The 27,665-nt window shown below is 44.3% G+C and overlaps 2 protein-coding genes across 2 annotated transcripts in view; one reads left to right on the forward strand and one right to left on the reverse strand.

Moving 5' to 3' along the window:
• The window catches only part of LOC148500910 (uncharacterized), a 542,640-nt gene that overhangs the window by 316,778 nt on the left and 198,197 nt on the right, over positions 1–27,665 (reverse strand). The window lies entirely within an intron of this gene.
• The window catches only part of LOC148500914 (uncharacterized), a 243,827-nt gene continuing 227,094 nt past the window's right edge, over positions 10,933–27,665 (forward strand). Inside the window, exons 1-5 of the mRNA XM_088451194.1 lie at positions 10,933–11,102; positions 11,887–11,965; positions 12,406–12,503; positions 12,663–13,062; positions 14,889–15,272. Of these exons, the coding sequence (XP_088307320.1) occupies positions 11,058–11,102; positions 11,887–11,965; positions 12,406–12,503; positions 12,663–13,062; positions 14,889–15,272 (1,006 nt within the window). The 5' untranslated portion in view covers positions 10,933–11,057. The remainder of the gene's footprint in view (positions 11,103–11,886; positions 11,966–12,405; positions 12,504–12,662; positions 13,063–14,888; positions 15,273–27,665) is intronic.

The following is a 27,665-nucleotide window of genomic DNA, read 5'->3' on the forward strand; positions in this document are numbered from 1 at the left end:
TAGCCAGAACGCTATATTATTAATATTTAGCGGATAAGGGACTACAGTGATATATAAGGGGGATTAAATCACCTGTTACCACAGACTGATATGTTGTAATAATATAAAGAGAAGAGGGAACTGTTTAGTGATACTTCAGCATGGAAAAATAGATCTCACCACACACTTACAGTCAGGTGCATAAATATTGGGACATTGACAGAATTTTCATATTTTGGCCTCTATTCACCATCACAATGGCTTTGAAATGAAACAAACAAGATGTGCTTTAACTGCAGACTTTCAGATTTAATTTGAGGGTAATTACATCCAAATCAGGTGAACGGTGTAGGAATTACAACGGTCTCTATATGTGCCTCCCACTTTTTAAGGAGCCAAAAGTAATGGGACAAACTAAACAATCCTAAATCTAACTTTCACTTTTTAATACTTTGTTGCAAATCCTTTGCGGGCAATTACAGCCTGAAGTCTTGAAAGCATAGACATCACCAGACGCTGGGTTTCATCCCTGGTGATAGTCTGCCAGGCCTCTACTGCAAATGTCTTCAGTTCCTGCTTGTTCTTGGGGCATTTTCCCTTCAGTTTTGTCTTCATCAAGTGAAATGCATGCTCAAGCGGATTCAGGTCAGGGGATTGACTTGGCCATTGCATAACATTCCACATTTTTAGCCTTAAAAAACTCTTTGGTTGCTTTTGCAGTATGCTTCTGGTCATTGTCCATCTGCACTGTGAAGCGCCGTCCAATGAGTTCTGAAGCATTTGACTGAATATGAGCATATAATATTGCCTGAAACACTTCAGAATTAATTCTGCTACTTTTGTCAGCAGTCACATCATCAATAAATACAAGGGAACCAGTTCCATTGGCAGCCGTACATCCCCACGCCATGACACTAACACCAACATGCTTCACTGATGAGGTGGTATGTTTTGGATCATGAGCAGTTCCTTCTCCATACTCTTCTCTTTCCATCACTCTGGTACAAGTTTTTTTTTTTTTTGCATTCTGTTTTTATTAGAGGTTTCAAACAAAGAACGTACATCATACAGAAGCAAAACATTATCAACGTGTACGTGTCCAAATGTACGCAAATTAGAAACCACTTTTTTACATTTCAATAAACACATCACACAGTATAAAGAAGGTAAAGTAAAAAGAAAAACTATATACTAAGTAACAAAAAATGGGGGAACAGGGAAGGGTCTTCATGTTTTAAAAGTAAGTGGTTAGCCAATATAAAGAAGCTGCAGTCTATATTACGGGGTAATTACGGCTGGAAACATATAATTTCTATATTCCATAGAGTTTTTGTATTCCAACCATGGAAGCCAAGTATTAGTGAGAATAAAAGGGCTATTGATGGAGAGGGTTGAAGAGTCTTCCATTGACATGTAGTAATCGAGTCTTTGGAACCAGTCCCTACGTGTGGGCGGGTTACAAGAGTTCCAAAGAATTGGAATGACAGCTCTTGCGGCATTACTCAAATGGCGCAGCAAGGACTTTTTGTAGTATCCCAGTGAGGACTCAGAATAATTTATTAACCAAAATGCTGGATCAGTGGGGACAGGCGCGCCTAAAATTTGTTGTGAAACGGAAATGACCTCCAACCAATATTTAGATAGCTGTGGACAGTCCCACCATATATGTAGTAATGACCCTGGAGCCCTAAGACATCTCCAGCAACAGTTGGATTTTGTTGGGAACATGGCATGTAATAGTGTAGGGTGTCTATACCATCTCATCAAAATTTTGTATTGCGTTTCCTTGATAATTGAGCAAGTTGAGCTGCAGTGTGCCTTGAGAAATATTGTTTGCCATTCTTGCTCTGTGAGGGTAATGCCTAAATCTAATTCCCATTTTTTAGCCCAAGGAGGTATGATACAGGAAGGGTTGTTAAGGAGTATCTGGTAGATAGCAGAAATTGTGTGGGATGGATCGGTTGGTGAAATGCAAAGTTTTTCGAAAGCAGTGAGATCTCGACTAGAAACATTCATTCTACCCGCAGAGGACAGGTAATGGCGAACTTGCAGGTATTTCCAAAAATCTGAATGAGGTATTGACCACCTTTCCTGGATATCAAGAAATGCTTTGATACCTGACTTAGTCACCAGCTGGCCAGTCCGAAAAAGGCCTTCCCGCACCCAGTTAGGGAATTGATTAAAATCAATACCAGGGGGAAAATCCGGGTTAGCCAAAAAAGAAGTAAGAGGTCCAAAGCGTGAAGAAATATAAGGGAGATTTCTTAAAGAATTCCACACCGAAAGGGAAGGAGAAATTGTTGGATGATGGAAATCTAGTTTAGGAATGGAAGGAAGCCAAGGTGTTATTTCAGGGGGAAATTTCATGAAGCGACCTTCAAGGGCAACCCATTGCTTCACCTCTCTATATCTAGTCCACTCAAGAATTCTATTAAGGTGGATAGTGTGATAGTATGCTTTGATATCTGGGAGTTGGAGACCACCCAGTTGTTTTGGTCGAGTTAGAAGAGTACGTTTAATCCTAGGTTGTTTCCTAGACCAAATAAATTGCTGAATTAAGACATTTAGCGAACGGAACCAGGAATCTGGAATCTGAATGGGCAAAGACTGAAAGAGGTAAAGCAATTTAGGAAGCGTATTCATCTTCACCACGCTTATTCTACCCAGCCAAGAAAGTTGTTTCAAATGCCAATGGGAATAGTCCATTCGAATGGAGGAGAGGATGGGAGAAAAATTAATATTAAAGAGATGCGACATGTTTTTAGGAATTTTAACCCCTAGATAGGTAATATGAGAAGGGTGCCAAGGGAATGGGAAAGCCGACTGCAAACCCGAAACTACAGAAGCATGCGCAGACAGATTTAAGGCCCAAGATTTTGTGAAGTTAATTTTAAAGTTGGACAACTTTCCAAAACGGTCAAACTCATGCATCAAGTGAGGCAGAGACGTCACCGGGTGGGAAACAGTAGCCAATAGGTCATCCGCAAAAAGAGCCAGTTTGTGTTCCTGTTCACCTACCATAATCCCAGAAATAAGTGGATTGGCGCGTATAGATCCGGCCAGAGCCTCCATGCAAAGGATGAAAATCAATGGCGACAGAGGGCAGCCTTGTCGCGTGCCATTGTGTATGGAGAAAGATCCAGACAGCTCACCATTGACCCTCACCCTCGCCGAAGGACAGGAATAAAGGGCCAGAATTCTATGCAGTGTCACGGGACCCCATCCCATGTGTACCAGCACAGACCTCATAAAAGACCAATTAATTCTATCAAACGCTTTTTCAGCGTCGGTGGAGAGTAGGATAATAGGGATCTTTGATTGAGTAGTAGCAAAGTGTACCAAATTGAGGACTTTTGTGGTATTATCACGTGCCTCCCGTCCCTTAACAAATCCGACTTGGTCAGTATGTATCAGCTGAGGAATGAGGGGGTTTAGCCTATTAGCTATTAGCTTGGCATATAATTTAAGGTCCATATTTAATAATGAAATGGGTCTGTAGCTCGAACACAGGGAGGGGTCCTTACCAGCTTTGGGGATGACTGAGATGTGTGCCTCTAGGAATTGTTTAGAAAATTGCGATTCCACTGAGATATGGTTGAAAGCCTTCAACATCATAGGGATTAGTTTATTCTGGAAACTCTTGTAATAACCTATGGTTAAGCCGTCAGGGCCAGGGCACTTTCCCGTAGGTGAAGAGGCTAATGCTAACTCTAGCTCACGCACAGAGAATGGAACCTCCAACGCCAGCTTATCTAGAGGTGAGATAGTAGGAAAGGAAATGGAAGCCAAATAATCAAGAACGTTTTGTGAAGTAAGAGGATTAGAGGATACAGGATTAGTATTAGGTAGGTTATAAAGAGAAGAATAATATTGTTGGAAGCATTCTGCAAGTTTAGAGGTTTCAACTTGAGGCCTTCCCCCACTATCCTTAAGTGTGTGTATGAATCCACATGCTCGCTGGGCTCTCAGCGCTCTAGCCAAAAGACGTCCCGGCTTATTACCCCAGTGATAAAAGCGACTTCTACACTTTTTAACGGACAACTGTATGTTGTTCGAAAGTAATTTGCTAAGAATATTACGAGATTCCATAAGCTTATGATAGTCCTCTTTAGACATGGTTTGTTTATGCGACGCCTCTAGTAATTTAATTTGTTGTAAAAGGGTCGAAATCTGTGCGGATTTTTGTTTTTTAATATAGGAGCCCAATTGTATAAGCTTACCACGGATAACGCACTTGTGCGCTTCCCATATTGAGATTGGGGAAGTTTCTGGTAAGTCGTTGTGGGTAATATAGTCAGATAGCGCAGTATCGATTTCGGCTTTACAGTATGTGTCCTGTAAGAGGGATTCATTTAATCGCCACGTCCATTGTTTAGAGGAAAAATGTGGAAGGATCAACGTCAATGAGACCGGAGCGTGATCTGACCATGTTATTGGCCCAATGTCAGCTTCAGCGAGCATGTGGAGGTGTCTATGGCTGAGGAATAGATAGTCCAGGCGAGAGTATGTGTTGTGAGGATGGGAATAAAAGGAGTAGTTACGGCCCGTGGGATATAATGTCCTCCAGGAGTCTGCCAGTTGGTAATTATGAAACAAAGTCTTGACTTTTTTGTACTTAGCAAGGGGATACCTAGGCGCATCCTTAGATATATCTAGTGAGGGGTCTAAGGACCAGTTAAGATCTCCTCCCAAAAGAACAATACCCTGAAGTAGGGGGTCAACCATATCCATTGCAGACCGGAGAAAATCATATTGGCCCTTGTTGGGGGCATAAATATTGATGAAAGTGAAGACCTGATTATATATGTGGCATGTAAGTAAGAGGAGTCTACCCGGAATCAATCTATGTATGTTTACATCAGAAATGGGGAGTTTGCGTGAGAAAATAATTGCGACGCCTTTCGACTTCCCCTCTGGGTTATTATTATAATAGGCAGCAGAATAATGTCTATCACACAAAGACTGAGGGCGCGCTGCAATTTTAAAATGTGTTTCCTGAACCAGTGCTACATCAACTCTATTTGCCCATAGAGCGCGCAACATTTGAGAACGCTTTTCTGGAGAATTTAATCCTCGGGCATTGACGGAGGAGATTAAAATTTTAGTAGGCAGGGACATTATGGATGGCAAAAAAATAATGGCATTCAAAGACCCAAGGGAAAAAAAAGAAAAAACAAATAAAGAAAAAAAAAAGAAAACAACATTGAAAAACAGACATTAACAAGATATGCAAGATAAACAATACTGAAAAACCCGCGACTGAAACCACGGAACAACAATTATGGTCCGAAGTCTCAGTAGTAATATACATTAAGCGGGTGAGGGGGCACAGGGGATTGGTGTCAACTTCAACCTCAAAAGGTTAGCAAGGTATAAAACTCTAGATATAAACATCAAGACATATTAAAGTTTAGTGAACATTACATTATGGGAAAATATAACACTGTCAATATTAAATATAAATTAGCTCTCTATAGTGAACACTATCCTAGAAAAGGGAAATGGAAATACACAATCAGGTAACTTCTGCTGCGGAATGATCTGGGGAAAACCTGTTTCGACGTTGAGGATTCCTGACCGTCTGCCAAGAGGAAGGCCGTGATTCAGTTGAGGGCAAGTCCCATTGAGCTAATGGTTCTTTCCAATCAGGAGTTTCAATTTTCGGAAGGCCCAGAGCAGAACAAAAGGATAATAGGTCAGAGGGGTTATAGAGAGTGTGCGATTTGCCCGAGAGAGTCACCTGCAGGTGGAAGGGGAATCCCCATCTGTACTTTAATTGGCGTTTGCGCAACTCATCAGTCAGTGGGCGTAGAGCTCGGCGCTGTTGCAGAGTGTGCCACGATAAGTCCTGAAAGATGTGAATAACATCGCCATTAAAATCCACACCATCTAGTTGCCTGACTTTCCGCATTATTTCCTCTTTTTGGGCAAAGTAGTGTAATCGGCAGATTACATCTCTCGGGCGGTCGGATGAGGAGCCACGCGGCCGCAAAGCTCGATGTACTCGGTCAAATTGTAGCTTGTCGTTTGGGTTATTGCCGAGAATTTCATTGAAAATCTTTGTTAAAGCATCGATTAAGTTTGAGGGGAGGACATCCTCAGGCAAGCCCCTGACGCGTATGTTGTTTCTTCGGCCACGATTGTCCAAGTCTTCCATTCTGGTTTTAAGCGAGAGTAGTTCCCTTGATTGTTGGGCAACTATTGTTGTCAACTTAGACAAAGAGGAATCTGTGTGTTCTTGACTATCTTCTAGGGACGTAAGGCGGTCCGACAGTAAAGAAAGATCTTGCTTAACAGACGCCAATTCCTGACGAAGAGTATTTTGGATGTCTGACTTTGTCGGTAATGTCTTGACGTATGTCAGAAGTTCTTGTATGTCATTGTTGGACTTCGCAGAGGATTGCATTGCTGGGGTCTCCATTGACATAGGGCTAGGAGGATTTGATGGATCTGGTGAAGATGCTATTGAGTCAGAGATAGAGTCTTGTTTAGCAGGAGTTGGCAAGAGAAATGGACGTAGGTCAGATTGAGATGGTTCTGTTCTAGGATGAGGAGTCTCTTTCTTGTGAGCAGATTTCCCGGTTTTGCCCATGGCATATAGGTAGCTGAAAATGTAGGTTAATGATAGGCAGTAAACGTTCGTTTAAATGTTACGATGTCATATGAAAAGTTGAGGCAGTCGATCACCAACCCCCAGAGGCCAGGGGATTATTATATAGCCATTATGGATGTATAACGCCTTGTTTCATGGTAGTATGTTAGAGACAGTCATTGTGGTTAAGAGCCTTTTTTACATAAATATCGCTCAAAAGTGTTGTCGACAAAGGTGAAAAATATAAATCTACTGCCAAGTGCTGTTATGGCATGCAATAAAAGCTATGACCACCGGGGGGAGCACCAGTATCACTGGATCAGAGAACACTGTAATGGAGAATAATTACTGAGTCCAGCACAAGTTAAACAGGATAACGGACACCACAGAGGGTTATACAGAGAAAGAAGGCCCAGTCATCTCTTCAGAATGTTCCTTAAGGCAGACGACTCCCTGGAGACAACAACCCACACTTATAGTGAGTATGGACTGGGAGGGGTGTTATAGGTTTCAGTTGGGGCTGGAGGCTGTGTACATGTAGCCAGGGGGACACATCCGTGCGGCCTGCAGGGCTTTGCAAGACCCCCTTAAATGGTCACCAAGGAGGGCGGTGGGGCAGAGCCCAGTGTTAAAGCCTCTTCAAAGGGGAAAGAGCTGTGGGCTGATGTGTCACCTCACGGGGCCCAGCAGGAGCCAGCGGCGGCGGCAGCCGCGATTAAAACAGCGCTCCTTAAAGCGGTGTCCAGGGGGCTTATAAGACGGAGTGGGAGAGGCACTCACCGGAGGATCCCCACGGAGGAAGGTAGCGGCACACCCCGGAAGATAGCTGGGGTCAGGAGCGGCAACGTTAGCGGAGGCACAACCCGCGGACCACGGAGGCTCCAAACTCGAGGCCGCGGCTTCAGGGGGAGAAGTAGGCCTCAATCGAGCAGGGGGCTCAAATCGCTCCAATAGTCCGGGCTATGGAGCCAGGGTGGTGTGGGCTCCCACAGGTGTCTGAGCAGCGATGTGTCAAGTGGGTAAGACGCAGGCTCTTCTCTATAAAGGACAGGTAAGGCAGGAGCTGTATAAAGCCACGTCTGTCCACTCTGCCAGTTAGGCCACGCCCCACTCTGGTACAAGTTGATCTTTGTCTCATCTGTCCATAGGATGTTGTTCCAGAACTGTAATGGCTTTTTTAGATGTTGTTTGGCAAACTCTAATCTGGTCTTCCTGTTTTTGTGGCTCACCAATGGTTTACATCTTGTGGTGAACCCTCTATATTCACTCTTGTGAAGTCTTCTCTTGATTGTTGACTTTGACACATATACACCTACCTCCTGGAGAGTGTTCTTGATATGGCCAACTGTTGTGAAGGGGTTTTTCTTCACCAGGGAAATAATTCTTCTGTCATCCACCACAGTTGTTTTCCCGGTCTTTTGGTGTTGCTGAGCTCTCCGGTGCGTTCTTTCTTTTTAAGAATGTTCCAAACAGTTGATTTGGCCACACCTAATGTTTTTGCTATCTATCTGATGGGTTTGTTTTGATTTTTCAGCCTAATGATGGCTTGCTTCACTGATAGTGACAGCTCTTTGGATCTCATATTTAGAGTCGACAGCAACTGATTCCAAATGCAAATGTAACACCTAGAATCAACTCCGGACCTTTTACCTGCTTAATTGATAATGAAATAACAAGGCAATAGCTTTTGAGTTGATAGTCCCATTACTTTTGGCCCCTTAAAAAGTGGGAGGCACATATAGAAACCGTTGTAATTCCTACACCGTTCACCTGATTTGGATGTAATTACCCTCAAATTAAATCTGGAAGTCTGCAGTTAAAGCACATCTTGTTTGTTTAATTTCAAAGCCATTGTGATGGTGAATAGAGGCCAAAATATGAAAATTCTGTCAATGTCCCAATATTTATGCACCTGACTGTATATGTGGTAGTATTATTATATAAGGGAGAATGGACTTGACGGAATTTTTTTTAACTCAAGCGCGAAAAATGCAACCTTGCAGTGTCAAACAGAAGAAGGTAATGGCATCTTACTGTACAGAGGGAGTGGCCTGTGGTGTCCTACACTATATAGGTGGAGCTGCCGGTGGTGTCGTCCTATACAGGGGGAGCAGCCTGTGGTGTCCTACACAGTGGTAGCAGCCTGCATTGTCCTACTGCACAATGGGATTGGCATGTGTTGTCCAACACTATACAGGGGGAGTGGCCTGTGATGTCCTACTATACAGGAATAGCAGCCTGTTGTGTCCTACTATACAGGGACAGCAGCCTGTGGTGTCTTATTATACAGCGGGAGCAGTCTGTAGTGTCCTACTATACAGGGGGAGCATCCAGTGGTATCCTACTATACAGGGGAAGCGGCCTGTTGCACTCTACTATACAGGCGGAGCATCCTTTGTTGTTCTACCATACAGGGGGACCAACCTGTGGTGCCTTCCTATACAGCGGTATCAGCTTGTTGCACTCTTCTATACAGGGGGAGTGGCCTGTGGTGTCCTACTATACAGGGGAAGTGGCCTGTGTTTCCCTACTATACTGGTCGAGTGGCCTGCGGTGTCCTACTTTACATGTGAAGCATACTGCGGTGTCCTATTATATAGTTAGAGCAGCCTGCAGTGTGTCCTACTATACAGAAGGAGCAGCCATCGGTGTCCTATACAGGGAGAGCGCCTGTGGTGTCCTTATATACCAGGGGAGTGACCTGTAGTGTCCTACTATACAGGGGGAGTGGCCTGTGGTGTCCTACTATACTGAACAAGTGGCCTGTGGTGTCCTACTATACAGTGGGAACAGACTGCGGTGTCCTACTGTACAGGGAGAGCAGCCTGTGGTGCCTATTATGGCCTGTTTCTCTTTACTATTCAGAGGGAACATCCTATGTTCTATACAGGGGGAGTGGCCTGAGTTGCCTTATACAGGGGGCGCAGCCCGTGGTGTCCTATTATACAAGGGAGTGGCCTGTACAGCTGTTACACCCTCTGTTGTGTGCTCTGTATTCCTCCGTTAGTTCCCCTCTCCCCATATCTGCACCCCTTCTGCTCTCCTGTGTACTCTCCCCTCACACCCCTGTTATCTGTATGACCTCAGTATAGTCACAGACTCTCTCCCCATATCTGCACCCCTTCTGCTCTCCTGTGTACTCTCCCCTCACACCCCTGTTACCTGTATGACCTCAGTATAGTCACAGACTCTCTCCCCATATCTGCACCCCTTCTGCTCTCCTGTGTACTCTCTCCTCACACCCCTGTTATCTGTATGACCTCAGTATAGTCACAGACTCTCTCAGTTTCTGGAATAAATTTAAAACAAAAGTAAAAAATCCCAACATCCCTAATTCATGTGTTTGTAAAAGATTCACGTGGAGCAAATTGTACCAAATATGTGTCTGGGAGGAATAAGTCCCCCGGCCACGAGAGGAGCATTGGTGTAACCTTATACAGTACAGAGATGTGTGACGGCCTCTGAGGAGCCTTATGGGGCTGGGTCACAGGAACATCTGACAGACATTGACCAGGGCTCTATGGCTGGGGGGAAAGGGGAGACTTACTGATCACCCAGTGTAACATGTCTGACTGTGTTACATGTGTTCTCTGTGATATTTATTATATTTATTTTATATATTCCTAGACAGTCCTGCTGTGAGGAACCAGAGTCTTTATTACTATTTATTACACATTCTATATTCTCTCTGATTCACTGAGGATGGACAAGGACGAGAGTCACAGGACTGAGAGGATCTTACATCTCACCCTGGAGATCATCTACCTGCTTACTGGGGAGGTGAGAGGGTCTGGGAGTGTCACATTGACTTCACTTATATCTATAGTAATAATACAGGGACATGACTGGGGAGGTGAGAGGATCTGGGAGTGTCACAGTGACATCACTTATATCTATAGTAATAATACAGGGACATGACTGGGGAGGTGAGAGGATCTGGGAGTGTCACAGTGACATCACTTATATCTATAGTAATAATACAGGGACGTGACTGGGGAGGTGAGTGGATCTGGGAGTGTCACAGTGACATCACTTATATATATATTATTAAGCAAGCAGCAGGGAGCTGGTCTCAGATATTAGTATTAGTCCCACAGTCCTCACTGGAGTTGGGAATTATATGTTGTTTTCTTTCTGTCACTGACACAAAGATGTTGGAGCTGCAGGAGATACTATATACTCTACATTTTCTTGTATATAGGAGATTGTTATAATACTTGCTTTAGTGAAATAGTCTTCTTGTATATTATGCAAAGTGATCATCTAAATAAACAGCCCCATTTAGGTGGAGTTTAATTGACCTCCTCATTGATGTCTCCCCCAATACACAGGATTACACAGTAGTGAAGAAGTGAAGAAGACATCCGGTGAGCATGAGACTCCCAGCAGCCATCCCCGTGTGTCAGGAGGACTGAGCAGGGCCCAGAGTCCCATCACGGTGCCTCCACCTCACTCACTGATACATGAGAGACACAATGACCAGAAGATGCTGGAACTCATCAACAATAACATTCAGCTGCTGACTGGAGAGGTGACTGCTGGGAATGGAACATTATGCAGTAACACCAGGGGATGTGTCTGGGTGATGACTGGAGAGGTGACTGCTGGGAATGGGACATTATACAGTAACACCAGGGGATGTATCTGGGTGATGACTGGAGAGGTGGCTGCTGGGAATGGGACATTATACAGTAACACCAGGGGATGTGTCTGGGTGGTGACTGGAGAGGTGGCTGCTGGGAATGGGACATTATACAGTAACACCAGGGGATGTGTCTGGGTGGTGACTGGAGAGGTGATTACTGGGAATGGGACATTATACAGTAACACCAGGGGATGTGTCTGGGTGGTGACTGGAGAGATGACTGCTGGGAATGGGACATTATACAGTAACACCAGGGTATGTGTCTGGGTGGTGACTGGAGAGGTGACTGCTGAGAATGGGACATTATACAGTAACACCAGGGGATGTGTCTGGGTGATGACTGGAGAGGTGACTGCTGGGAATGGGACATTATACAGTAACACCAGGGGATGTGTCTGGGTGATGACTGGAGAGGTGACTGCTGGGAATGGGACATTGTACAGTAACACCAGGGGATGTGTCTGGGTGATGACTGGAGAAGTGACTGCTGGGAATGGGACATTGTACAGTAACACCAGTGGGTGTGTCTGGGTGATGACTGGAGAGGTGACTGCTGGGAATGGGCCATTATACAGTAACACCAGGGGATGTGTGTGGGTGATGACTGTATCATTGTGTATGTCAGGTTCCTATAAGGTGTCAGGATGTCACTGTCTATGTCTCCATGCAGGAGGTGGAGTATATAGAGGAACACAGGGGTCTGTACAAGGACATGATGATAGAGAATCACCGGCCCCTCACATCACTGGGTAAGAGGAGACTGTCATTTATTGTACAGGGGAGAGCAGGTGTGAGGGCCCCTATATACACACATCATCTGATAATCACATATACAATGTACTCAAGGCCTGATTCAGCTTTGGGAACAGAGTGAGAATTAGCACATAACTGATCATCTTGGTGAAACCATGCTGCACTGCAGGTGGGGCAGATGTATAATGAGCAGAGAGATTTAGAGTTGGGAGGGAGGTTTCCAAACTGACATCTAAATTGCAGTGTAAAAATAAAGCTGTGCAGTATGTGTGGGCTACTTGCAAAAGCAGCTAGTATTTACCCTACATGCAAAATAATCTATGTATTTGCACCCCTTGCATTGCAACTTGGATTGTACTGGTACACAGTTACATGCTCTTTCTCACTTTATTCCCAAAGCTGAATCAGGCCCTCAGTCACTGTGTGTCTCCTACAGATGGGCCCAGTAACAGAAATACCCCAGAGAGATGTCCCCGTCCTCTTTATTCACAGGATTGTACAGAGGAGAATCACAGGATCCCACAGGAGCATCAGGTAGGTGGGATTTAGGGTCTCACCAATATACCAAAGTGTCTTTATATGATATGTAGGAAGCTGTGGGTGTCTTATTAACCAGAATTCTTCTAATTAATGTAATTTTAATGAAATCTGACATTTCTAAACTGTTATTTTATTGTTTTGTGGGTTACTTAGGGTGAAAGTCTGGCTAATATAAAGGCAGAAGATATAGAGGGAGAAGAAGAGACGTATGTGACTGATATGAAGGCAGAAGATACAGAGGGAGAAGAAGAGACATATGTGACTGATATGAAGGCAGAAGATATAGAGGGAGAAGAGGAGATGTATGTGACTGATATGAAGGCAGAAGATACAGAGGGAGAAGAAGAGACATATGTGACTGATATGAAGGCAGAAGATATAGAGGGAGAAGAGGAGATGTATGTGACTGATATGAAGGCAGAAGATACAGAGGGAGAAGAAGAGACATATGTGACTGATATGAAGGCAGAAGATATAGAGGGAGAAGAAGAGATGTATGTGAGGGGTGATCAGCAGTGTAAGGAGGAGGAAATCCCTACAGATATCAGCACAGGTGAGTAATAAACATTTACTCAGAAAAGAGTCATATATGATTCTTGCTCAATCACTACAACAGTACAAACTAATGAGGGAAATGTATCTGTCTAGTGGCGGAGTCAGGAGCCATCCTTCCCTATTATACTCCTGCTCTCCCCCTCACATCATGTCACTGTGTGTTACCAGCCCAGAGATCTGACCAGTCTCCTCCCCACACTCTCTATGCAATGTGCTGGTTTAAGGTACCTGGGTATTGAAACTTAGCTTATTATGTACCCCTATGTAATATTACAATTCATTGATCGCACAGACAGGACAACAGGGAACTATATCTTTATCTTTATTGTGTGTTATGGTAGTAATACAATACAGTACATCACACTAAGTGGTACCTAAAGCAGTCGCCATGTTCTTCTCCAGTCCCTTAGATCAGATTTTAAACACACAGTGTACCTGGGAGGGGGCAGCGGCCCACATCCCAAGTACTGACGGATGTCAGTCACTGCAATCACCTCCTGCATGCCCATCCAGTGACACAACTCTCAGAAGTGTGAGGAGATGCATAGTCCAGCAGCCTAAAACCACCAAGGCCGGGACTTCTTCCCACTGTACCATCCTGTAATACCGTCCTGCTGGCAGGAGACAAAGCTCCGTTCTCCAGTATCTTCTTGTAGGAGCTTAAACTCCACACCCCAGAGACGTTACATAGTACTGAGCCCCAACCCCCTCCTGTCCTGTCCTTGTAATACAGCTCAGGGCCCACAATGTAGGTGTACACCCCTGTGCAGGTAACTCATTAGTGTGTCCCCTGGTATTGGGTATCCCTGCAGGGGGGCTGGGTGTGATGTACACTCCCCCTGATTACTAGTTACCCCCTGTGGTGTGAGCGTCTTAGTGTCTGAGAGTTACCGGGATAGAACAATGGGACTCAGAGGATTGGTAATGAGGAGGGGGATCTATGATAATGAGTGGTCCCTTCTCTAGTTATCTCCTCGTAGTCATGTGTGACATCCCGCACCCTCCAGCTGTTCTGTGCTTCCTGCCTCAGAGACAGAGGACACGGCCACAGATAGACTTCCTCTAATACCTTTCATATGTCACCTGGCAATGTTACATATACACAGCATGACAGTCTAACTGTACACATTACTACTATACACCCCCTTATGTGCTGTCTATACCCCTCACCTACAGTATATGCTGCACAGTAGTACTCTACACCCTCTTATGTGCTGCCTATACCCCTCACCCACAGTATATCCTGCACAGTACTACTATACACCCCCTTATGTGCTGTCTGTACCCCTCACCCACAGTATATGCTGCACATTACTACTCTACACCCTCTTATGTGCTGCCTATACCCCTCACCCACAGTATATCCTGCACAGTACTACTATACACCCCCTTATGTGCTGCCTATACCCCTCACCCACAGTATATGCTGCACATTACTACTATACACCCCCTTATGTGCTGTCTATACTCCTCACCTACATTATATGCTGCACATTACTACTATACACCCCCTTATGTGCTGTCTATACCCCTCACTCACAGTGAATGCTGCACATTACTACTATACACCCCTTATTTGCTGTCTATACCCCTCACCAACAGTATATTGCTGCACAAACCTACAGTCCATGAAATACCCAATGCCAACTGATGAGGGCTGTCAGAGCTGCGTGATGTGGTTCTCATTATATTTTAAGACCAGGGTCATCTTTGTTATTTTGTAAATGTTCAATTACTTGTAATCTGGCAAAAAGAAACAAAACCACTAAACATTGAGAACTTAGTAATAGTAGGAATTTTATACATACATTTTATTTCCTACAGATGGATGCGCAATCAAGACCTCGGAGGGAGATTTAATTTTGAGTCCATATTTTAAAATAGAAGATAACATCAGACAGTTTTCTCCAGGAGACATCTCCTTTACTCTAAATTTGCACCCAGTACATCACAGTGCAAATATATCGTCTGGTTTCTCTAATCATAATGAATGTTCCCCTGATACCTCTAATATTGCTACACGCAGTACAGCTCACAGAGGTGATAAAAACTTTCTCTGTTCTGACTGTGGGAAATGTTTCACAAATAAATCACATCTTGTTATACATCAGAGACGTCACACAGGGGAGAGGCCATTTTCATGTTCTGAGTGTGGGAAATGTTTCACAGAGAAATCAGATCTTGTTAGACATCAGAGAAGTCACACAGGTGAGAGGCCATTTTCATGTCCTGAATGTGGGAAATGTTTTACACAAAAATCAAATCTTGTTACACATCAAATAATACATAAAAAACATGAACTGATAGACCTAAAAAAATCCTTTAAATAATTCCAACACTTCAAATATTTTGGCAAACCTTTTGCATTTTGAGTGCCAGCAATAGTAGAATGGACAATACACAGCGCCATCAGTAGACTAAACATTGGTACATTTTCCAACAATCTAACTTTAAAAAGGGAATTATATATTACACAGTCATGAAGAACAGAATTAAACAGACATCTGATATAATACGTATGTGATGTAATGAGTTGCTGTAATTGTCATTACCTGTGTGTGATGGGGATAAGTGAAGCATAGATTATAGTAGCACACTGCCTGTTATATACACACACACACAGTGCTATGTATGTCCTTTCATCACTCTGCATTTCATTCCAGTGACCAATTGGCTCAGATGTAGGCCTGTGTCTTAGCCAGACTATTTCTTACCATTCAGTCTTAGGGGCAGCTAGCTGAGGGGGCAACTAACTGTGGTAATACACTAAGTGTGGAATAACTAAGTGGGTTTTCTAAATAGGTTAACCTGAAACATGGCTCACACAATCAGACACTTCCTCCCCTGCAGCACTGTCACACAGACACTCCCTCCCCTGCAGCACTGTCACACAATCAGACACTCCCTCCCATGCAGCACTGTCACACAATCAGACACTCCCTCCCCTGCAGCACTGTCACACAATCAGACACTCCCTCCCCTGCAGCACTGTCACACAGTCAGACACTCCCTCCCCTGCAGCACTGTCACACAATCAGACAGTCCCTCCCCTGCAGCACTGTCACACAATCAGACACTTCCTCCCCTGCAGCACTGTCACACAATCAGACACTCCCTCCCCTGCAGCACTGTCACACAATCAGACACTCCCTCCCCTGCAGCACTGTCACACAATCAGACACTCTCTCCCCTGCAGCAGTGTCACACAATCAGACACTCCCTCCCCTGCAGCACTGTCACACAATCTGACGCTCCCTCCCCTGCAGCACTGTCACACAATCAGACGCTCCCTCCCCTGCAGCACTATCACACAATCAGACGCTCCCTCCCCTGCAGCACTGTCACACAATCAGACGCTCCCTCCCCTGCAGCACTGTCACACAATCAGACGCTCCCTCCCCTGCAGCACTATCACACAATCAGACGCTCCCTCCCCTGCAGCACTGTCACACAATCAGACGCTCCCTCCCCTGCAGCACTGTCACACAATCAGACGCTCCCTCCCCTGCAGCACTGTCACACAATCAGACGCTCCCTCCCCTGCAGCACTGTCACACAATCAGACGCTCCCTCCCCTGCAGCACTGTCACACGATCAGACGCTCCCTCCCCTGCAGCACTGTCACACGATCAGACGCTCCCTCCCCTGCAGCACTGTCACACGATCAGACGCTCCCTCCCCTGCAGCACTGTCACACGATCAGACGCTCCCTCCCCTGCAGCACTGTCACACAATCTGACGCTCCCTCCCCTGCAGCACTGTCACACAATCAGACGCTCCCTCCCCTGCAGCACTGTCACACAATCAGACGCTCCCTCCCCTGCAGCACTGTCACACAATCAGACGCTCCCTCCCCTGCAGCACTGTCACACAATCAGACGCTCCCTCCCCTGCAGCACTGTCACACAATCAGACGCTCCCTCCCCTGCAGCACTGTCACACAATCAGACGCTCCCTCCCCTGCAGCACTGTCACACAATCAGACGCTCCCTCCCCTGCAGCACTGTCACACAATCAGACGCTCCTTCCCCTGCAGCACTGTCACACGATCAGACGCTCCCTCCCCTGCAGCACTGTCACACGATCAGACGCTCCCTCCCCTGCAGCACTGTCACACAATCAGACGCTCCCTCCCCTGCAGCACTGTCACACAATCAGACACTCCCTCCCCTGCAGCACTGTCACACAATCAGACACTCCCTCCCCTGCAGCACTGTCACACAATCAGACACTCCCTCCCCTGCAGCACTGTCACACAGTCAGACGCTCCCTCCCCTGCAGCACTGTCACACAATCAGACGCTCCCTCCCCTGCAGCACTGTCACACAATCACACTCCCTCCCCTGCAGCACTGTCACACAATCAGACACTCCCTCCCCTGCAGCACTGTCACACAATCTGACGCTCCCTCCCCTGCAGCACTGTCACACAATCAGACACTCCCTCCCCTGCAGCACTATCACACAATCAGACGCTCCCTCCCCTGCAGCACTGTCACACAATCAGACGCTCCCTCCCCTGCAGCACTGTCACACAATCAGACGCTCCCTCCCCTGCAGCACTGTCACACAATCAGACGCTCCCTCCCCTGCAGCACTGTCACACAATCAGACGCTCCCTCCCCTGCAGCACTGTTACACAATAGACGCTTCCTCCCCTGCAGCACTGTCACACAATCAGACGCTCCCTCCCCTGCAGCACTGTCACACAATCAGACGCTCCTTCCCCTGCAGCACTGTCACACAATCAGACACTCCCTCCCCTGCAGCACTGTCACACAATCATACACTCCCTCCCCTGCAGCACTGTCACACGGTGACTACACGTCACACACACCTCCAGGCCAGGTAATAGTAAAGGAGGAGGAGTTGGAATATTACTGTCCCAATCTATCACATACACAGTTCTCCCACAGGTACCATCACTCACATTTACATCATTTGTACATTCTATCAGGACTGTCACCCCTTTCTCTCTGCGTGTTGCTGTCTATCGCCCACCTGGGCCACCCCAACAATCTCTGGAACATATTTCTGCCTGGCTCCCTCACTTCCTATCCTCAGACATCTCCACCATAATCATGGGTGATATCAGTATCGCTACTGACAGTCCCCAATCACCTCATGTCTCCAATCTACTCTCTGTAACCTCCTCTCTCAGCCTCTCCCAATGGTCTCCTCTACTCATCAGGAGGGTCACTGCCTTGTTCTGCTAACACCAAGGAAGAACTAGAAGAGGTTGTCAGTCATTGATGCACATGTATAATATATAACTTATTGTTAGCTGTAACGTGTATAGATTATATACAGTCAGTGATATATTAAGATAATTAGAAATGTGAATATAGAATGAAGCGTGTGTAATAAGGAAATTCTGAGCCGTACGGCCCTACCATTAATTACTCATATTTATGTGTATATATACACGTGTCTTTCTCATTTGTATATCGTTATATATTGTGATAAATTCTTTATTCCAAATCCCTCAATATTGATCAGCGTTTTATTCTTTATGTCTATTTATTTCACATTCATTGGTGATCCCAAAACAGATCTTTCATAGAGAATATCATCTGATTCCTTTTACAGTACAGACAAATTAGCCAGAGTATAATGTTTTGTACAATGTATCTCCTGATAGAATCCTTGTCACGACCAGGGCTGTGCAACGCCGGAGGTTGCAGACCTTACCTGTCCGGGTGCACTGGCGGGGTCCCTTCGGCGGGGGTACTGGCTTCCGGTGGACTGCAGGCTGTGGCTCATGACAGGCAGCTACTGGGTGCCGCCATCTTGGATTTGGGCATGTGACCTGTTCTGCCTATCCAGTCACAGCATCATCCTGGGAGTCCTAGCAACCAATCATGCACCTTCCTTGGGTACTTAATGGCTGTGTGGAAATCCTTTAGTTGCCAGTGCAACGTTATACACAGTGCTAGCTGTGTGCTAGTTCTCTGTGCTCCCTTGTGTTATTGCTGTATCCTGCAGTTATAGCTGCCCTGTGTCACTGCTCAGTCTGCTTTATCTCCAGCTGCAATCGGTCACCACTCAGCTCTGCTTTATCTCCAGCTGCAATCGGTCACCACTCAGCTCTGCTTTAGCTCCAGCTGCAATCGGTCACCACTCAGCTCTGCTTTATCTCCAGCTGCAATCGGTCACCACTCAGCTCTGCTTTATCTCCAGCTGCAATCGGTCACCACTCAGCTCTGCTTTATCTCCAGCTGCAATCGGTCACCACTCAACTCTGCTTTATCTCCAGCTGCAATCAGTCACCGCTCAGCTCTGCTTTATCCCCAGCTGCAATCAGTCACCGCTCAGTCTGCTTTATCTCCAGCTGCAATCAGTCACCGCTCAGCTCTGCTTTATCTCCAGCTGCAATCAGTCACCGCTCAGCTCTGCTTTATCCCCAGCTGCAATCAGTCACCGCTCAGCTCTGCTTTAGCTCCAGCTGCAATCAGTCACCGCTCAGCTCTGCTTTAGCTCCAGCTGCAATCAGTCACCGCTCAGCTCTGCTTTAGCTCCAGCTGCAATCAGTCACCGCTCAGCTCTGCTTTATCCCCAGCTGCAATCAGTCACCGCTCAGCTCTGCTTTATCCCCAGCTGCAATCAGTCACCGCTCAGCTCTGCTTTATCCCCAGCTGCAATCAGTCACCGCTCAGCTCTGCTTTATCCCCAGCTGCAATCAGTCACCGCTCAGCTCTGCTTTATCTCCAGCTGCAATCAGTCACCGCTCAGCTCTGCTTTAGCTCCAGCTGCAATCAGTCACCGCTCAGCTCTGCTTTAGCTCCAGCTGCAATCAGTCACCGCTCAGCTCTGCTTTAGCTCCAGCTGCAATCAGTCACCGCTCAGCTCTGCTTTAGCTCCAGCTGCAATCAGTCACCGCTCAGCTCTGCTTTATCTCCAGCTGCAATCAGTCACCGCTCAGCTCTGCATTAGCTCCAGCTGCAATCAGTCACCACTCAGCTCTGCATTAGCTCCAGCTGCAATCAGTCACCACTCAGCTCTGCATTAGCTCCAGCTGCAGTCAGTCACCACTCAGCTCTGCTTTAGCTCCAGCTGCAATCAGTCACCACTCAGCTCTGCTTTATCTCCAGCTGCAATCAGTCACCACTCAGCTCTGCTTTATCCTCAGCTGCAATCGGTCACCATTCAGCTCTGCTTTAGCTGCAATCGGTCACCACTCAGCTCTGCTTTAGTTCCAGCTCTTAAGCTGGCCATACACTGTCAGATATCTGTCCACCTGGCCATACACTGTCAGATATCTGTCCGCCTGGCTGGTTAGAATGAAAACCTGGTAATGTATGGGAGCAAATGACAGTCCATCATATGGTTTTAAATACTGAAAAAAGGACAAAAAAATTGTTCACATTTATTACATTTGAGTGTTTTAATCAATGTACAACATATAAAATCCAGAAACATATGGATAACTTCTGTGTATGCTGGAATAACCCTACTTGTAATAATGTCATTTAGGGGATAATGTTCTTATGTATAAATATCTGGTGGTAATACGCTTAGTGCGTGATACGCTTAGTAGATTTTATCACTGATAAATGTCATATTAGATTACTGAGACTTTGAGTCATTCATTTTATGAATCTAACGAGTTGGATATATACTTATACTGTAAGGTATGCGCTAGGAATTACTGTCTTTTCTGCATATGATTATTCAAGAAACTGTTGAACCGTCACTGCAAACACAGGCTGACAAATTTATGGGCGCAATAGCGGACATAAAATCGCAGTTGTCTGGTATATCACATCAAGGGGCATATGTATCAAAGCTTGATGTGAGATAAAATTGTGAAATATATATCACCAACCAATCAGCTCCAAACTATCATTTCTTAAACACAGCCTGCAAACTGTAAGTTAGAAGCTGATTGGTTGGTGACGTATATCTCACAATTTTATCTCACATCAAGCTTTGATCCATATGCCCCTAAGTCTCTGAAAATGAGAACCGTATTGGGGCTAATTTTCATGATATAACTGAATTGAAATCAGTGTCTTCACTAACTACCATGCAACAACAGCTACTCTCCAAGGTTGACGACCTCGAAAATCAGTCAAGACGCAACCATCTCCACCAGGTGGGACTAAGCCAGCCTGTCAAGGGCCCCGATATTACCAAATTTCTATTATCTGATCTTCCTGAGCTTCTTGGCCTCTCGGAGGAATTAAGGTCCATGGAACTTTTCGTGATTCTCATCATACAGTTATATTTAAATGTCTAAATGTCTAAACTTCCGCCATAAGGAACTAATTTGGTCTACTGCCAGGAAACAAGGCTCGCTCTCCTGGCATGGCAAACGTATTTCCATTTTTCAGGATTATTCTGCAGAAGTATCCAGAGCCCGCAGAGAAATGACTCCGGTCTGCTCTCAGCTTGTACAGGCTGGTCAACGTTTTGCCATCCTCTACTCTGCTCGGCTGAGGTTATTCACATCGCAAGGTCCTAGAGACTTTACCACTGTAGCTGATACACAAGCCTATCAAGAACAGACCGACTCCACACTGATTTCTGTCATGGATCAGAATAACTAAGTACTAGAGATGTGCGGGTTCGGTTTTACTCAGACTTGTTCGGATCTCAAAAATGGCATTTTATTGGCTATCAGCTATCACGTGTTTTGGATAGCCAATAAAATAAATCCAAACTAATCCGAACTTGCGATAATTTTGGCAAAAAGAACCGAGTAAATCCGAACCTGCACATCTCTATTAAGTATATTGTTTGTACTATCTCTACTGTTCTTTTATTGCCTGTTGTCTCATTTATGTTTGATGCTCATTTGATAATTGCATACTTTTCAGACAAAAGTTGTATTATCCTTGTTATGGTCATCATGGTCTTCTCCTGGGAGTGGTTACATCATAACCTAGATGAGAATTCACAACATATTTTCTGTACATTTCTCTTATAATTATATCACTGACACTTTGGTTTTCTTACTAGGTTTGATGTTCTCAGAGACATTGCAAGAGCGCCTTCATTTCCTTCATTTATTAACGGAATAAGGAATCTCCCTGTTTTATTTCTTATTATAATTATACTGTATTTACATGTTTAGGTTGTGATGTGCCTTTGGCTGTCAATATATATGTTATGTTTAGGTGCAAGTCTATCACAGAACTAATAAGCAGACAGCGAGTTGGTATATACCACTATCCATATGGGTTATTTGTCTGGCTAACACATTGCTGCTCTTATCTTATTCTATAGACAATTTTATAAGCCATATACTGTATCTGGGATTCTTTATGGTCTATTTGTTATTACTGCATTTAATTGTTTTATAACTATGTCCACTAGATGCTCAAGTTATTCCTCTGTATAATATGTTTTTAATTATAACATTTTTTTTTACCTTTTTGTGAACTTTTCTAGAATTTTTTAGCTTTTTCATTAATGTTATTTATAATTGTTTTTTTCTGAGGTGGAGTTGGTAACCCTAGCATGGGAGGCCATAAGTCTTCGTTTTATATGTTGGATTAGATATATATATTTTCACTTTGACTTCCATTCTCAATTCCTTAATTTATGTCTGAGTTAAAAGTGTGTTCCTGGAATGTTGGAGGAATAAATTCCCCTATAATAAGGAAAAAAAAAATATTTTGTACCTTAAAAAAATGCAAATCGATATAGTAATGTTACAAGAAACACATTTGTCAGATGCGGAAACAAGTTATCTCTATTGGGGTTTTCTGTGGTGGTGCATGCCTCATCCCTCCAAGGCCAGAGGGGTAGCAATACTGATAAAGAAGTGTTTAAATCCAAAAATTCAGTCCACTGTTGCTGACCCTGATGGGAGGTATGTTATTTATATGGTATCAGTGATGTCTGAGATTTTCATGTTGTGTAATGTCTAAGCCCCTACAACCTATTCTAAAGTCTTTCTCCGGGGATTGTACCCGTATATGGACTCTCAACTATTGGTTGGGGGAGATTTCAATTTGACTGCAATGTCCTCAATGGATAATCTATGGATTAAGCCCAAACTGGGCTTAAATATTTTTATTTCCCAATTAGGCTTGGTAAACGGTTGGAGGTGCATCGCCCCACCGATAGAGATTTTACCTGTCTGTCTGCAGCTCATAGTACCTTATCCCATATCGATTACATCTTCCCAACCTCGATCCTATTCTCTAAAGTTGTGGATACTGGGAGTGCTCCAATAAGTTTATCTGATCATGCTCTAGTGTGGTGCACCCTAGCTTTGTCTATGGACACGGGACCCTGTCGCCAATGGCGTTTCCCATCATATCTCTCTTTCTCCATTGCATTTAGAAATATGATAGAGGTGAAATTACAAGATTATGTACATAACAATCAAGGTCATAGCTCTGACCCACTATGGTTTTGGCAGACACCCAAATCTGTCCTGAGGGGGGAGATTATTTTAAAAAATAGATTTTGTCATTATACTTGTGGAGAAGTTAACTGCGACTTACGCTAAGTTTAAATCCTCCACAACGCTTAGTAATAGAATGATTATATAACAGCAGGGACTCAGTTTGAATAGGTGTTAGAACAGCGGTCCTCCCGCCTCGCCTTCTCTTCTAACTTCCAGTTTTAGAAACATGTAAACAAATCTGGTGGACTTTTATCTAATCTAGTGAAAAGCCAGAGATCAGCCACAGTGGTTACTGCTTTAAACAGACCGGATGGTACTCGAGTTACTAATGGTAAATATATTATTGAGATTTTTACATCTCTCTTTATTTAAAAGATCCTATTGATACAGCCCAGAAAACTGCTTTTTGGGCAAACATCTCCACGCCCCGTAAATCGGTAGAACAGGCCGAGTCCTTGCTTGTTCCAGAAGTAGTTAAGTCTATCACAGGATTGAAACGACTTACAGCACCGGGGCCGGATGGCTTTCAGGAGAATGTGACAAAATATTGATAAACAGAGCGAGTGATTCCTTGACGGATGTCTGTAACTTTATCTTGAAAGAAGGTAGATTGGATTTATATTTTAATTCGGCTGTTATCAAAGTGCTGCCCAAATCTAATCGTTAGCCGGAAGATCCGGGGGTCATAGCGACAGATATCACTGTTGGACGTTGATTACAAAATGTTAACTAAAATCTTATCTGATCGATTGAAGTTTATTTTACCCACTATAAATTCTACAGACCAAACTGGGTTTATGTTGGGTAGACACTCAGTGGTCAATACACGGAAAGTGCTAGCTCTTGGTCTCCCAGGTGCTCCTCAGTCTCGTGCTATAATTTCAATGAATCCCGAAAAGGCTTTTGATTTGGTCACTTGGGACCATTTAATTTAAACATTAGGAAGATTTGGATTTTGTGTCTGTACTTCAAGCATTATATAGTGATCCAATAACTCAGGTTCTACCAACGGCTATTTATCTACCACATATGAGATTCAGAAGGGCACAGGACAGGGGTTTCCCCTTCCACCACTACTATTTCCTCTGGCATTGGAACCCCTTGCTATAGCTCTTCATCAATATGAGGGTTTTACAGGTGTTCCTTTTAGGAAGTTAATGCTTAAGCTTTGCTTATTTGCAGAGGACATGCTCATGTTTGTGTCAGATCTTCCAAAGTCCTGTCGTTCTTTCATTGTTGTCACTATTTGGCTCTTACGCTGGATATAAAGTCAATCTCCACAAGTCTGAGGTTCTTTATGTTAACACTCCAGGGCCCTCTACTATATCTTCTTCTATACAATGTTTAGGCCAATTCTGATTGGCGGGAGAGCAACTCATATATCTAAAGCTGCATACACACACAACGATGTTAGAAACCAATGATTTTAGTGAACGATTTTCTTTCAGATTTTCCCTTGAAAAAGTGAACGAAAATCGCTCACTAAAAATCATTGGTTACTAAAATAATGAACGATTTAAAAAAATTATGAACAATGTATGATTTTTTAATCATGCATACAGTGAATGGAAATCGTTCATCGTTTATCGTTCATTCTGCACAACATGAACGATTTTCTGAATGAAAAATGTTTGTTGGACAGTCAGAATGGATGAGTCTTCGATAAACTACAAACGTGAACGGGCATGAACGATTATCGTTCAGCTTAAAAAGATGAACGATTTTACGATAACGACGTCGTTATCGTTAAAAAAATCGTTATGTGAGTACGCACCTTAAGTATTTACATTCCAGCTGATATGACTAAATGATATGATCTGAATGTCACTCCTGTGATAACTGAAGTAACAAGATTATTGGACGTTTGGCATGGTCTCCCGTTATCTCTCCTGTGATAGCTGAAGTAACAATATTATGGGAGGTTTGGCATGGTCTCCCGTTATCTCTCATGGGTAGGGTGGCATTGCTGAAATCAGTCATATTACCTAATTGGCCTACACTATTCATATGTTGCCAATAAGACTATCGAGACCTGATATTGTTAAAATTACTAATCTATTTCTTAAGTTTGTATGGAGGATTGGGAAACCACGTATATCTAGGGCCAAGATGTATGTAATTAAAGCTGAAGGTGGACCGGCAGTGCCGCATGTCTCGGCGTTTACCAATGCTGTATTCTTTCGGTATAAACTGTACCTGATTGGCTGATGGGTTCTGAGACTTATTCCTATAAATCCTTGGAGGAAGAATTAGCTTACCCTTAGTCACTAGCTGCAGTCCTGTATACCCCTAAAGACCATCTTCCATCTTTGGTTTGGCTGCAAATAACCCGCAATGTATGCAGGCGACATACTATATTCCTGAGCAACACGTTATGGGGTAATCATATGTTTATCCCTGGTCTAGAAAACGCTAGATATTTGGCCTGGAGGGTGAGGGGGTATAGCTGCTATTAGAGATGTACTATAAGATAATAATACGCGCAAATAAAGACTTTACCGCTGATGGATAAGGTCGCTTTAAGGGAAAAATCTGGCATCCAGCGAGTCCAACAGGAAGCCTGGAGCACAATCCACAAGGAGTAATCCAAGAGCTGCAACAGATGATGGCAAAAGGGATAGAGACGCTCACAAAATGCCAGCGTGATGATGATGATGGTCAAGACCATCGCGACTATCGGGGCTTGTGACGAGACCCATGAGGTTTGGTCTCAGCAACCGGAAGCCCCAGGGAGCGCTCTGATCGAGCAGGAAGCTCCCCACTGACATCACTGCTGATGTCAATGCGGCCGCCCACAAAGTGGCATGTGTTCCTTAAGGAACGCCTCCGTTTGTGAAACCACCCCCCTCCCCGCCTACTAAACGGGGCGAGCTGTCAATCAACATCGACAGCCGCCCCATTGGTAGCGAGCCCCGGAGCAAGAGAATTTCTCACCCCGGGACTTGCGCACGCACAGTGCGGCCGCTGCGCATGTGCAGGGCCTAAACATCGACCCGCTTGCGAGTGCTCAGTGCTTGCGAGTGGGTCTGAATGAGGTCCAGAGTCCAAATGGATCAGAATGATTCCAGGAGTCCGGATAGTGTGTCAGAATGTTACGCTGAGCAATGGACGCTCAGCTTTCATCAGTGGTAAAGTCTTTATTTGCTGCTAAAAATTATCAACCTGGGGTCAGATAAAAGAGAGAATTTTCCTTCTAACCAATCAATTGTTACAGGAACGGACTAATGGTGTCTTTTATGCATGCTTTTACTTTTTTAACATTTTTTTATAACTTTTTCTAATGTGTGTATTTTTTAGATGCATCTACACTGTCAGATTATCAGTATATATGATAGATTAGATATGATTATAAATGATTTTTTTTGTCTTATTAAATATTTGTTCATTTATTTTAAAACCGTCCATCATCTTTTAATTGTTCTCTAGCGCTGGTTATACGCTATTAGAGATGTGTTTGATCCTGGGGGTTTATTGTACGCCTTCCAGGATTTGAAGTCCAAATATTTGCTTTCCAACAATGAGTTCTACCTGTATTTGCAAATTCGTCATTTTATACAGTCTTCACTATCACCCATGCTAAAGGAGGCTGATACCGATATTTTATACAGTCCTCACTATCACCCATGCTAAAGGAGGCTGATACTGATATTTTATACAGTCCTCACTATCACCCATGCTAAAGGAGGCTGATACCGATATTTTATACAGTCCTCACTATCACCCATGCTAAAGGAGGCTGATACTGATATTTTATACAGTCCTCACTATCACCCATGCTAAAGGAGGCTGATACCGATATTTTATAGTCTTCACTATCACCCATGCTAAAGGAGGCCGATACCGATATTTTATACAGTCTTCACTGTCACCCATGCTAAAGGAGGCCGATACCAATATTTTATACAGTCCTCACTATCACCCACGCTAAAGGAGGCTGATACTGATATTTTATACCGTTCTCACTATCACCCATGCTACAGGAGGCTGATACTGTTATATTATACAGTCCTCACTATTACCCATGCTAAAGGAGGCTGATACGGATATTTTATACAGTCCTCACTATTACCCATGCTAAAGGAGGCTGATACGGATATTTTATACAGTCCTCACTATTATCCATGCTAAAGGAGGCTGATACCGATATTTTATACAGTCCTCACTATTACCCATGCTAAAGGAGGCTGATACAGATATTTTATACAGTCCTCACTATTATCCATGCTAAAGGAGGCTGATACG

Source organism: Taudactylus pleione, unplaced genomic scaffold, assembly GCF_031769625.1.
Source record: "Taudactylus pleione unplaced genomic scaffold, aTauple2 ptg000540l, whole genome shotgun sequence".
Classification (NCBI taxonomy): domain Eukaryota; kingdom Metazoa; phylum Chordata; class Amphibia; order Anura; family Myobatrachidae; genus Taudactylus; species Taudactylus pleione.